Source organism: Euprymna scolopes, chromosome 28 (genome assembly GCF_053919585.1).
Source record: "Euprymna scolopes isolate OS-2025 chromosome 28, ASM5391958v1, whole genome shotgun sequence".
In the NCBI taxonomy this organism is placed as follows: domain Eukaryota; kingdom Metazoa; phylum Mollusca; class Cephalopoda; order Sepiida; family Sepiolidae; genus Euprymna; species Euprymna scolopes.
This window is the reverse complement of record NC_136509.1, coordinates 65,606,516-65,619,730: the sequence shown is the minus strand read 5'-3', so window position 1 is coordinate 65,619,730 and position 13,215 is coordinate 65,606,516. Positions and strand designations below refer to the sequence as shown.

Here is a 13,215-nt window from a genome sequence, read left to right as displayed (position 1 = left end):
TTTTGTTATATTTTGTTGTACATTTTAATCTCTTTCAGGAATTCATTAATTTTTTCTGTATCGATTTTGTTAAATATCTCCCTTAGACTATTCTCCTGGTAATGCTTTATTTAGGCTCATTTAAAGTTCAAACAGCCCGTCAGTATATGATGTACTGTGTAGGGCTCTTGACACGTTATGCAAATAAGCACCTCTTTTAGTAGATGTGAGTGAGTGACATGAGTTTGACCTATTCATAGTCTAGTCATTACTAGCTCTTTTTTTCTTGACATCTTTTTTGTATCTCTTATTCCGGTGTTTGATGTTAATTTGATTAGTTTATTCTCTGTGCATGAGTTCTGATGTTAGTTATTATTATGGCTGTTAAAGTCTCCTTGTAATAGAGATTTGCTTTATTAATTTTAATCTTATTAATAAGTTAGTGTCGTGGAGTCTATGTTAAGTAAATGTTTGTTTTCTGTAATGTTGCTTTGATAGCAATTGTTTGGAGGTCACTGTCTATGGCTATTTGTTGTTGGGGTATGTTTTCCTAACTAAAATTGATACACCACCAGAAGCTCTGTATCCATCGTTGTGTATGTGATTGTATGATGCCTAATTTTGGTTTATATTTAATTGGTTGATGTCTTTGAGGAATGTTTCCTGTAGACATATAACTATATTTATATTAGTCATTTTTTGGAAGTTAGGTCATTCATTTGATTTCAGGTGTATAAATTTTTCTTTTATCTGTCTGGTTGGGAGTGTTGGATTTTCCTACTATTTTTGCATGGGTATTATTTTTCATGTATCCTACTATTGTTTTGGCCTCTGGGTAGGGTATATTTCTTTTGTATTTATTCCTAAGATTTCTTTTTCTTTTTTCCAGAGTTCCCATATTTTAGAGTAATCAGGGTGATCACCTTGAAAATTTGTGCATTTGATCTCATGGCATTCTTCATTGTGGTTGGATTCTTTTGATCCACATTTGCCAGATGTGGAGTGACCTCTGCAGATGTGTTTGTGATGTCCAAATTTTTGACATTTCAGGGGATCTGGAATTTATATTTCTACATATTCTATCCAAGTTTGATTCTTTTTAGGGATTTGTGTTGAATGCGTGTATGTATGTGTTTTCATTAGCTTTCCTTATAAAGATTCTTTCATTGTTGATAACTCCTTGATTGTTTAGTTTTTGAATTTTTTCAGAGGCATCAAGTGTCAATTCTCTGCTTAGTTTTTTATGTGGACTAATTTTGATATTGAGGTTATGGAAAGTTTTTATTTTCTTCTATTCTCTCACTTTAAATTTTTGTTTTGATTTCTGTTAGTAAATTTCCATCTTTAGTTTTTTACGGTTTCCGATTTTATTGGGTAGCATTTTTTCAATAAGGAAGAGGATAGTTTTAATATAGGATTTTCTTCCAGTGATTATATTAGATAGAATTTGGAGAATTCTATGTTTTCCTCATTTTCTGAATTGGATTATTTGGTTACTTTATTTTTCTTTATCATGGAGTTTATATTTGTTTTTCATTGCTTGTGCTTCCCCCCACCTAGGAGCCCGGTTTTGGGACATGGCAAGGAGAAAATCCAATCACCTTAACAGGTCTGGGCTACACAAAGCAATATACTCGATCAAATAAGAAATCCTGAGCATCTGTTACCAGATTTATTCACCACAAAGTTTAATTGAATTAATGATTAGTTTGCAAGCATGTCTGGATTTGTATTCAACATTTGATTGACTCTTAGCCAACTAGTACTTGTAGTTATAGAATTTTGTAATTTTTTTTTGCATTATATTTTGAAGGAGAATTGCTGTTTTGCATTTTCTTTTTCCAATTTTAAAAAATCTTTTAGTAGTAGTCGATAGGGGTTGACCTGACCAGCCGATTGATCTAATCAGGTCTCTCCAACCTTCCATTTAGCCTGGGTAAGGGCCAAAATGGTGTGTTAGGAAGTGAATGTGCTTAACCCTGACCTTCGACTAACAGGTTTCTGTCATAAGGAATCATGAGTTGCCATCCACGGCCAACATGTGACCCCATCAAGGGACGTTTACTCTATGCATGGCATCAATCAATGTACTTTAATGCCCCACCGACAGGACCTATATGCTATTTATTTTATACAAATACTTTTCATAAGTAATCAAATTTGGTCTATTCCATTCATAATTTTCAACGATCTCATTGTTAATGACAATGCATCTATCTCATTTACCTTTATCCTTGTGTAGCTTTTGGCCTTAACTAATGTTGATTCCATAGTAAAACACAAAAATAATTTAAAACCTATAATGCAAATTAATTGAAGAATTTTATTTGGAGGGTAAATAATAAAGTTAAATCATATATTGTCACCAACCAAAGGCAAATCAAATGATTGGTTGATTGATTAGAAATGTCAAGATATAATGCCACTAAACCTTATGTCTAGAATCCTTATTCCAATTTTGATTCGAATCCATTACATCATTTGGATTATAGAAAATGTCTAAAATTGAAGACTTAATTTTAAGGAATCTTAAGAACATATTAAAATTCAAGGATTTAATTGATATCTAATGATTATTGATCAGATATAATATAAAGCTGAAATAAATTTTCAAAAGGTTGTGCTCATATTATAATCCCTTAAAGCTCTTTGAAATATTCCAAAGAAACTGAAATTTAGGGAATATTTATCAATTACTTTCTAATACATACTGGTAAAACTTCAAAAAATAGATGGTATCTGAATTTTCACCAAGGATTGTCGGATTACGTCGAGAGTTGTTCAAATTTTGAAACGCTAAATCCAAATTTTTTTTTTTTTTTTTTTTGTATAAAAAATGTATTTTTTTTCTTTTTGGGGTGATGGTTTTTTTTCTATTTAGTTTTGTAACATTTGTTGACAAATAATTTGTAAATTTTCTTGAATTTTTTTTTCTGTACTTTCACCTAATAATTTACGATTTTCATAAAAATCATTCATCTTTTCTTATAATGAAAAAAACTTCTGTTTACAAAAACAGTGCTTATGCACTTATTGAACTGCACTATTTCTAAATAGTATTTTTAAGTTAAATTTAAGTTTTACAATATCTTGTTTTTATTAAATTATTAGATGAAAGTACAAAATAGTTACAAAACACCCTCCTCTCCCCATGGTAAGAATGGATTTCTAAATAACATTACTTCAGTACAGTTTAATAAGTGTACAAGTACCACGAAAAAAAAACGTTTCCTGACAATTTTCTTTTAAATGAAAACGAAAATGTAAATTTTCTTTAGAAAAAATTTAAAAAAAACTATTTTCACCAAACAATTTAGGTTAAACGACATTCATCTTTTCTTTAAAAAAAATAAAAATATTTTCGTAGATAAAAAAAATTACAAAAAAAAAATAATACAAGTAAATAAAAATTTTTTAAAGTATACAATACTTTGGGGTAATTGCACCAACTAAAAATAAGCGCTCTTTATATATGTGGCTGCCAAAAGAGCACTTTTAGCTAGTTGGCACAATTACCCCGGAATTGGCACAAATACCTCAGTACAGTATATTCATTAAATTTACATTAGGTTTTTGCTATTTTTCATTATTTATTGTATTTCTATTTTTTCCATATTGTTTGTTTTGAAATTGATTCACATCTGTTATTTTGCTCGGTTTAATCCGATGACTGCCAAGGATTCAGGTCAAATTCTGCAAGAATACCAAAAATTTTCCTGAGCTAAGATATAAAGAAACATTTTTGTGTACACAGTCAATTTTCTTCTCCAAACTCTTGGTAAAAGTTCAGGCAACAACTTTTAGATACTAGAATTGATGTAACAATTATATTGGTGAGAGAAAGAGGTAGAGAAAGAGAGAGAGAGAGAGAGAGAGAGAGAGAGAGAGAAGTTTCTTTATATCTGATCAGGTTCATCATGTTTAGCTCAGGAAAATTCTTTCTTTCACATCTTTAACTTTTTAGACTGTTGAACTTTAAAAGGATACTTTAAAAAAGGTTTTTAGTTTTACTTTGAAAATCGGTTTCATATTAAGTTTAGCAACAACATCTCATTCATGATGCACAACATGAGAAAGAGAAAGAGAGTATGTATATGTGTGTGTGTGTTTTATCTTAAAAAATGTCTTACTCTTTCTGGATAGGGTCTAATACTTGCACATGCATGTATGGCATGGGATTTCCTATTCCGGGCTTTCAGTTGATGATAGTTTAAAATGTTGGCTTCAACTAAAAGACCATTCCAACCACGATCACGTTCAAGGAAGAGGGTGTTTGAACGACCTTCGCCATCCATGGCTCCACATTCGATAAAAAATCCATTTTTCTAGAATTGAGAAGAAAAGACAGACAAAAAGTTAAGAGAAATGATAAAGATACACTTAAAAATCAATCAAGCATTCAACATAGCGAACGAGTTTTAAGAAGCCATAATAGTGCATGTCTTTAGTCTAGCATTTGCAATTTGTGCATGCTAATCTATTATTTAAAGGAGAGATGTATGTTTGTGTATGTGCTTGTATGTCTGCTAAAATGTTTTGTCATCTGCATTATACAGCCACCAACTTGGCATCATTAGAAAGGCTGATATCTCGGACAAATAATATTGAAAAATTGGAAAAAAATAGTCAATTATTTTGTGTTGAAATTCCGTTTGTTTCAAGCAGGAGTCTCTTTCTAAATGATTTCAACAACTGCGCATGCGTCAACAATTGTTCTGCATATTAGTTTAAATACAAGAATTTTAAGCATGATTTTGTAATGAGTGCTGTGGCCCAATGGATTTGGAGGTTGTCTCATAAACATGAGTTTTGAGGTTCTCACACGCCTATTGGTAGTCTTTTTTTTGCATTTAAAGAAGGTTGTTTTGTAATTTTGGCAGTTAATTATATTAAAACAAAAACAATTTCTTTATTTCAATTTTTTTATCGGCGGTTTAAATCAACTGAGCATTAAATTTTTATTTAAAAGAAACAAAAATTTTGATTCTTTAAAAAAAAACAAACAACAAAAAAAAACACTTTCTTTCAGTATCATTTCTTTAAAAGTTTAAAACTTTAATTCAAACGATAATTCCAGACGCTAAAACCAATGCACAAAAACATTAATAACAAAAAAGAAGCTGATGAATTGCAAAGTGAAATGTCTTGACGACTTTTTTAATGACACTAAGTTTATAACATTAATTGCGATGATACCTTCTTTCGTTCTAAATAACTATAATTTGTGACGTCATAGCAACTGCGTAATCATGGTCACATCAGTAAAAGGGTTTGATTAGTAACTTCAGTTACGCAATTCGTGCCCGGCATGTGTCATTTCTTTTTTTCTTTTTTTCTTTTGTTGCTTACAAGATTTTTATTTTGGTTTCACTTCTGGCTGATGACACCTGATTTTTTTTTATGCACCTCCCTCCACATCTCACTTTTTTTTTTTTACAACTGGGCAACCCTAACCCCACCCTCTTATCACATTTTTTTGCCTTTCCCCTGTGGCTTAGTGTGTATGCGTTTATAGGTCCACTAAAAAGTTTTCTCATACACATCGCACACGCACCAACTTTGCATCGTTAGAAAAAGCGAACTCTCAGACAAATAAATCCAAAAATTAGAAAAAAATGGTAAATTATTTGTTGTGTCTGTATTAATAACAACACGAACGCAGAAAGTAAAGGTAAAACAAATATATTAAGACGAAAATATAATACATATTTACAAAGGTGCAGTGGTACTGCAGTTGGAAGATTGTCTGGCAGAGGGCGTGTCTTTCATGGAGCAACCGGCACAAGCGTCTTGCCTATCCGGCGTTCGAACACAGCCCCCCGGTCTTGCTGACTTGATACCTTTATCTATATCTTGTTCACTCACGTTTCATATTTACAAAGGTGCAGTGGTACTGCAGTTGGAAGATTATCCGGCAGAGGGCGTATTAAAGTAAAAGTTATGAGAGTTCGCATCTGTCTTTTTTTCTTTTTTTTTTTTTTTTTTTTTTTTTGCTTACAAAATTTTTTTTTTTTTTTTGCTCTCACAATTTTTTTTTTTCCAACCAGGCAATGCTGGGCATCCCCGTCCCACTACTGTTGTTACTTTTTTTGCCCCCCGCCCCATCACAATTTCTTTTAATTACCGGGTAACGCCCCCCCCCTCCCCCGCCACAGTTGTTACAATTTTTGGAAATGTCACATGAAAGAACTTCATATGTCTGACAGAGTTCTTAGATAGGTTTTATATCGGACTGTCTTTATTACATATTGATAATCCAAAAATTCGATGAAAGGCTTATACAGTCTAACATCACAAGTGCATTTCAAAAGTTTTATTACCACACAAGCAGAAAGGTATAGCACATAAAATCAACAGTAGGTTCTTTGATATGACAAGGGCACATTTAAAATGAATGTTTGTTTAGAGCACAATTGAACTATGATACTTGACTTTTGCATTTTAAACTTTAATCCAAGCCATTATATAAAAGTAATTTTAAAAATCCCCACGCAACAGCACAACGACAATTACACCCTCAAAAGTGTACAGTATAGTGTTGAGTAACGGCGGATGAAGTAATCAGAATTGGTGGACAATTGAGTAACATCATTTTTCATAACTAAAATTAGACCTTGTGAAAAACATACTTTAGATTAAGTTGTGTAAATAAAATTAAAATAAATAAACTATGATATCTTACTATATCTCAAAACATCACGGAGAGGCTCAACTACCTACATATGAAAATTGGTAAGCATAACTTAAATACTGAGGAAGTTAAACAAATTTAAAATCCATCAGCTTCTTTTGGGACACCCTGTATTTACAAAACTTTTTAAATATTTAAACCAAATACAAGTTTTCAATGTAAGGAACAAAAGTTTTTCTTGGCCTTTGGGATCCTTATTCTCGTTTTGTTCCAATGTAACTATTAAAAGCAAAGGCGAAAAAACATTTCAAAAAGAGATTTGCATGTTTTAATGTCTCATTAGAAAAACAAAGCAATAACAGTAAAAACCTTTTATGACTAGAAATTGTATTAAACAAGGTCATAAAACAACGTTTTGACATAAGAATAGATAAACATTAAACAGTGCCATTATACTAATAAACCATTTTTTTTTACACAGGCATCACCACATTATCAAGGCCAAGAGGCCACTCAAGGATAAGGGTTAAAGAGTGTACAGTAGAAATGGGACAATATAGTAATCATTAGTAATGAAAATTCGGTAAGTTTGTTAAATTATATGGAACATCTCATCAAGAACTTATTTACGTTAGACTTGAAGACAACCATATTGTAGTCAGCAGGAAAGCAGGAAAACGGAAGACAATTCCACAGGCATGCAGTTCTAAGAAAGAAGCTTTGTTCATGGAATCTACGTTTAGGTTTAGGCACAGATAAAGAGTGGGGGAAATTATTGATAGTGTTTTCAGCTAGACGAGTGTTTCTTGTGAAAGTTTGGTGAGGGGGAACCATAGACTGAAGCTCAGTCGAACACTTTCCACGAATAACGATACATCAGAGACAAACTCGCAACATCTCTTCTGTGAGATAGCAGGGAAGAGAAAAGGACATCTCCTACGAGGCCATGAAGTCTATTTTGAACTTTATCAATGCAGGATAAGTCATTTCTAGCAGCTCCTGCCCAGATGTGGCAACAGTATTCCATCCTTGGACGTATCTGGCTCTTATATAGATAGAGAATTGCATCAGCAGTGAGATATCTACTGGATCGATAGAAAGATCCCACCATTTTTCCAGCGGCCTTGGCAACAGATTTGATGTATGTGTTCCATTTAAGATCAGGAGTAATGGTCAAAACTTGAGGCCTCCTGCATCCAATTTGAACGTAAAACGGAATCTTTGCTTTTAAAAAGAAAATTAAGATGATATTTAGCAACAGTAATATAATTTTCATTGAAAAAGTTAATTTCTGTTAATAAAGTTAAGTTCTTGTGGTCTAATCATAAGCAATAAAAAAGAGTTCAAAGACAATCCAACAGAATTCCAGCACAAATGTAACCCTATGTTATCTGGGCTGCATTTATCGCAATCCTCGTTCACAGCACTATATTTGTGATATACCCCTGGCCGTGTTCGTCGATCCCAGCTCACAGAACCATAACCAAGATGAATTAGCGTTAGACAAGGACCACTACTGTTTTTCTGATTTTCTTCTGCTTTGATATGCAGTTTCCTCGTTTTCCATTTTAGTTCTCCAATTTCTCTCAGCTGATCCTCACATATGCTAATTAGTTATAACTACAGAAGTTTACATCCAAAAATAGAAACCATCTCCCACTCTATCAGATGGACAGTCACAACATGTGAAGCATCGTATTCTCTTCTCAGCTTGTAGGTGTTCCTTTTTATTGTCACATTCCACCTCTGATCATATGATGACACAAGTGAAGTGGGTGGCTGATCATTTTACGATAGTGGGACAGATATTTTTTCCTCTCTGACTAAAGTGGCAGAAATACTAAAATCTAAATTGGTAATAGAATAAGACAACTCAACTAAAGTAGGTCCGGCCTCTCCAAATCATGACTAGGGGTGTACCAATTAATCAGTAGATTGTCAGTAATCGGCCTAATCAGCCAATCGGCAACCAGTCAATTTACCGATTAATCAGTCGATTAATTACTTTTCTCTTTCCTATAAAATTTTAATTATTTCATCACTGTCAAGTGACTCATCACATAGCTTTGACACATTAACATAATAACTGCTAATTTAACTTAACATTTGTTAAGTGTCTCGCTACTATTATGACTTTTTGCTTTTATTAAATAAAATTACAAAATACAAAGAACAATTTCCAATTCTTAAAAGAATATAATTCAACAATTAAATAAGAAAAAAAAGGAATTAAAAACCAACAAATTGTAATTCTTAAAGTGAATAATTATAAGCTAAAGTTCTGCACCTGCTGCTGCTCTACTTCCTCTTCTATTCTTCCTGTCTGCCTCCTCTGCTCTCATAGTCTACTCAGATTTTTAAAGTTGAATACTTTAAGTTGTAATATAGAAACATTAGAGTTTCTCCATTCTCAGAACACAGCCTGTTCATCGTAGGTTCATACACATTAATACCTGTACTAAAGGGCCTCTTACTCTCCACAGGTGAAGATAGTGTGCTTAAATATTCCAAAGCCAGTTTACTTAGCAGTGGTAAAGTCCCCTATGTCTTCTTCCACCACTCAAATCGATCATCATTGTGAGACATTGTAAAGCTACATAATAATCAAGTTCTTTTGTGCACTTAAACCATAAGGGATTTACTCTTTTTGAGTTTAGATTGTGATTCTTGTATTTCTGTTGTAGTCAGAGTCACCAAATTTAGCTTCTACCTGCTCCAAGTTTTGATTTGTTACTGCAGGCTTATTTTAAGGTAGGCATCTTATCAACAGCATACATTACAAGAGCTTTTCGTTGTTCTAAATTTCTTTTTAGCATATAAGATGTTGAATGCCATTGTGTGGTCACATCTTGAATGAGTTTGTTTTTTCAAATTAAGCTGATCCTGTATTTCAGTTAATTTGCTAATTGCTAATGGAGAGTGATTAAAGTGAGAGACGATATTTCTATTAGTTGTAATGAGTCATTGAGAGTTGCCATGTATGTATGAAGCATGATAGTGTTTCTAAACGACATTACCTGACACTAGATTTGTTCCTTAATCTCACAAGACTAAGAAAACTTTGAAGATTTTATACTCATTCAGAACATTGTGCAATTCTTTATTTATTATGGAACAACTCTAAGCACATCCCTGCACTGTTCAAAGTCATTTGAAAGCCTATCAAACTCAGAAAGGGAGCATTATTTGTAGCAGCTGCCCAAATGTTTGCAGTCAAAGAAATGCTGCTAATTTCATCAAGAGTTAAAATTAAATCCAAGAGACATACATCAAATGGTGTAAACGATCAGCCAATTATCAAATGCAGATTAATCGACTAATTAGCTAATCAGTACATACCTAATCACTACTAATAGCTTCAGAATCTGGCTCTCTCTTGATTCAGCATTTACTTATTATGTACATCACTGTTATTTATTACCGTCGAGTTGAACTGAGATATAAGTACATGTCTCCCATGTGTGGAGATACACCATTGATGAGCACCAACTGTGGATTGATATGACCGGGTCTGAATTTCATTGAACCGTCTTTGTAGATTCTTCACGCACACTGTGACCCCTCTTTATAAAAATAGGTACTCATTCTTTGGTGATCCTTGTGGCGCACAACATTAACCCCTTTCACTCTGATCTGGTATGAGTGCAGCAAATTCGCAGGTGTTGACAAAGTGGACATATCATCTTTGGGAGTAACACTGTACCAATAAACACCATCCATAATAGGGCAGCTCTTTCGTTCAACAATCCACTTTATTGTACTACGACGCCTCCCTATGATACCACTTCCTGGTAGCCTATATGTTCAGCATGGTCGGAAGTTGATATTTATTGAACTGTTGACTTTCATTTAACTGCCTGAATTGTGAACTACAGAAGGTAATATAAGTATCAGCAAAAATCTTGTTTATCCAGGTTTACATCTTGTGTTTATAATTCTCCCTTAATTCATTAGACATTGGATATATGGAAATTCAAGTTTCTAATTTTTTGGTGCACAACTTGCTGACTTTTTCCAGAACAAAGCATACTCCCATCTGTTTGCCAAATTTTGCAACAAAATCAGTTTCATTAAAACGCAGCACTGCACAGATGGATTGTGTCTCTCCAAACTCAACACTTTCTTTAGTTTGAAAGTTTCAATAAAGTTTTGATTTTTTCCGCCTCGATTTTCTAATTAACTTAAACATTCCGTCGCATGTGACCGTCTCCGTAACACGCCTTCTTTCAACTCAAACACCCATTTTCTCCACGGTTCCTTTTATGCGTCTGGTATAGTCTCATTTGCATAGAGACGGCAAGACTCATGCGCGATAGTCAAGTATAGTTTTTTTTTCTTTTCATAGATAAAGTTAGAAGCCATTAAAAAAAATGATCGATCGTTCCTTAACTTTTGGACGCTACTGTATATATATATATATAAACAAACTTTGAGCCCCTATGTCTCTCTGCTTCCATCTTAATTTCATATTGTTTAATTTTATCTTTAAGATGAGAGACCTAGAGGCTCAAAGTTTATCCCGTCTTATGCAGGCTTTCTCAAGAGGGATGGTCAAAAACGAGAAGGTCGAATGTTTAGAGCTATATATACGTAAATTAAACATTTATATACAAATATGCAGTTTACGATGATTGTAAAAAAAAAATGCTTTGATTTTTATGAAAATAAAAATAAAAATAAAAAACTAATACACACGCACATATATAATATATATATAATATATATAACATATATATATATAATATAAAGCTGAATGTGTGTGTGTGTGTGTGTGTGTGTGTGTGTGTGTGTGTGTGTGTGTGTGTGTGTGTGTGTGTGTGTGTGTGTGGTCACGAATAGGCTCCTATATGGTTGACTATTTTAAAAAACTGATTACATATAAGGATAGAAGATATATCGAGACACGGGAATGGGTATGTTTGATCTGACAGAACGGTGGTTCATTAAAATTGTGTGGTCTGCGTTCGTGCCTTGTCCACAAAGTATGGAAATAAAAAATTTAAAAATAAAAAAAAAACGTTTACAAGTGTTTTTGATATAGATGTACATAAGAATACTTTGATAAGTATGTTTTATCTTAAATAAGGATGGTATAATAAAATTGTTGGGTCTGCGTTCGCGCCTGGCCTCCATTGAATGGAAATAGGCACAAACTTTAATAAAGACTTTTCATATCTATCTGCGTAAGTATACTTTGATAATTATGTTTCAGTTTGAAGAAATATGGTATAATAAAATTATGGGGTGTTCGTTCGCACCTGACCTCCATAGAATGGAAATATGTTACTAAGTTTAATAAGGTTTTTTTTTATATAGATCCACAGAATATTGTGATAAGTGTTTCAGTGTGAACAGGTATGGTATAATAAATTCTGGGGTTTATCTATTTTATTTTTACTTTCATCATATTTGGTTTTGGTTTTGATACCCCCAAATTCGAAGCTATCTCTTTACAACCGTTCCTTTTCATAACCTATCATACTTTCATAAATCAGAGTCCATTTCCTGTAGGCTGTTTTTGAACCCAGTCAACGACGGGTAGTTTTGCTAGTATATATATATATATATATATATATATATATACACACACACACACAAAATATATTTTTTGTTTTGGAATCCGTCTTCTTTTCATTTGGGATACAGCTGGGTAGCACATTTTCGCTCGTAGACTCCTCTACCCACGCTCGTGCAGGTATCTGAGTGAGGATATAATCGTATTGCTGTGTGGTACTCTGCTTGATTGCAAACTGTTACTAAAGAACTTTGATTTAACATATTCTTTGACGCATTAAATGACTGAGATAAATAGCTAGTGGAAACTTAAGTCTAACAGAACATTTTGTTTTGGAGATGGAGTGAAAGTAAAAACTATTAAAACAGTTAAATTTCCTCTAACAATAGAAGATATAAAGTGTTAGTTTATACTGAAGCTGATCTCGTCAAAAATGATATCAAGACATAAATCAATAAAAACTACAGGAATACTATTAACTTTAAAAGCGACAGAGTTGCAATTTTTTTAGATATATTAAATTGCAAACAACTTTCAGACATAATAATTTTTCATTAACAAATATTCTTTTGGAGATCAAAAATACACCAAACTGTGTTACATTGTGAGACTTTAAAAGCTTGCTCTTGTTATTTTACCCCAAAACAAAGCACAATGTCACGTTGTCATAACGGGATACTATCTGGGACCAAATTTACAGAGATACTATGTAGGGAGTTGGGCAGCAAGATATTTGTTCATATTACACTTGAACTTCTGCATGCCAGTACAGTTGGGGAAGCAGGGACCCGGTAGGGAATTTCAAAGTCTGGCAGTTTGAGGGAAGAAGCTATTTGAGTAGAAGGCTTTATGGAATCTCGGGATCTCTACAGTGTAAAGGTTGGATTTTGCAACTTGTCAAGGGTATCTATGTCAAGGGTATCTATGTCAAGGGGGTACAAGTTCTTTAAGTTTGTCAGAGCAAATTCCATTAAAATACTTGTGAAACAAGCGTAGAGATGCCACATTTCGGTGATGGGACAGAGGTTGTAGTTTGGTTGATAGTATGGAACCTATTAGGTTGGCAGCTCTTTTTTGAACCCTGTCTAAG

The 13,215-nt window shown here is 33.2% G+C and overlaps 1 protein-coding gene across 1 annotated transcript in view; it reads right to left on the bottom strand.

Annotated features, from left to right (window-relative positions):
- Window positions 1–13,215, bottom strand: part of LOC145249683 (uncharacterized) — a 126,590-nt gene that overhangs the window by 2,348 nt on the left and 111,027 nt on the right. Inside the window, exon 3 of the mRNA XM_080111480.1 lies at window positions 4,110–4,304. Coding sequence (XP_079967606.1) covers window positions 4,110–4,304 — 195 coding nt within the window. The remainder of the gene's footprint in view (window positions 1–4,109; window positions 4,305–13,215) is intronic.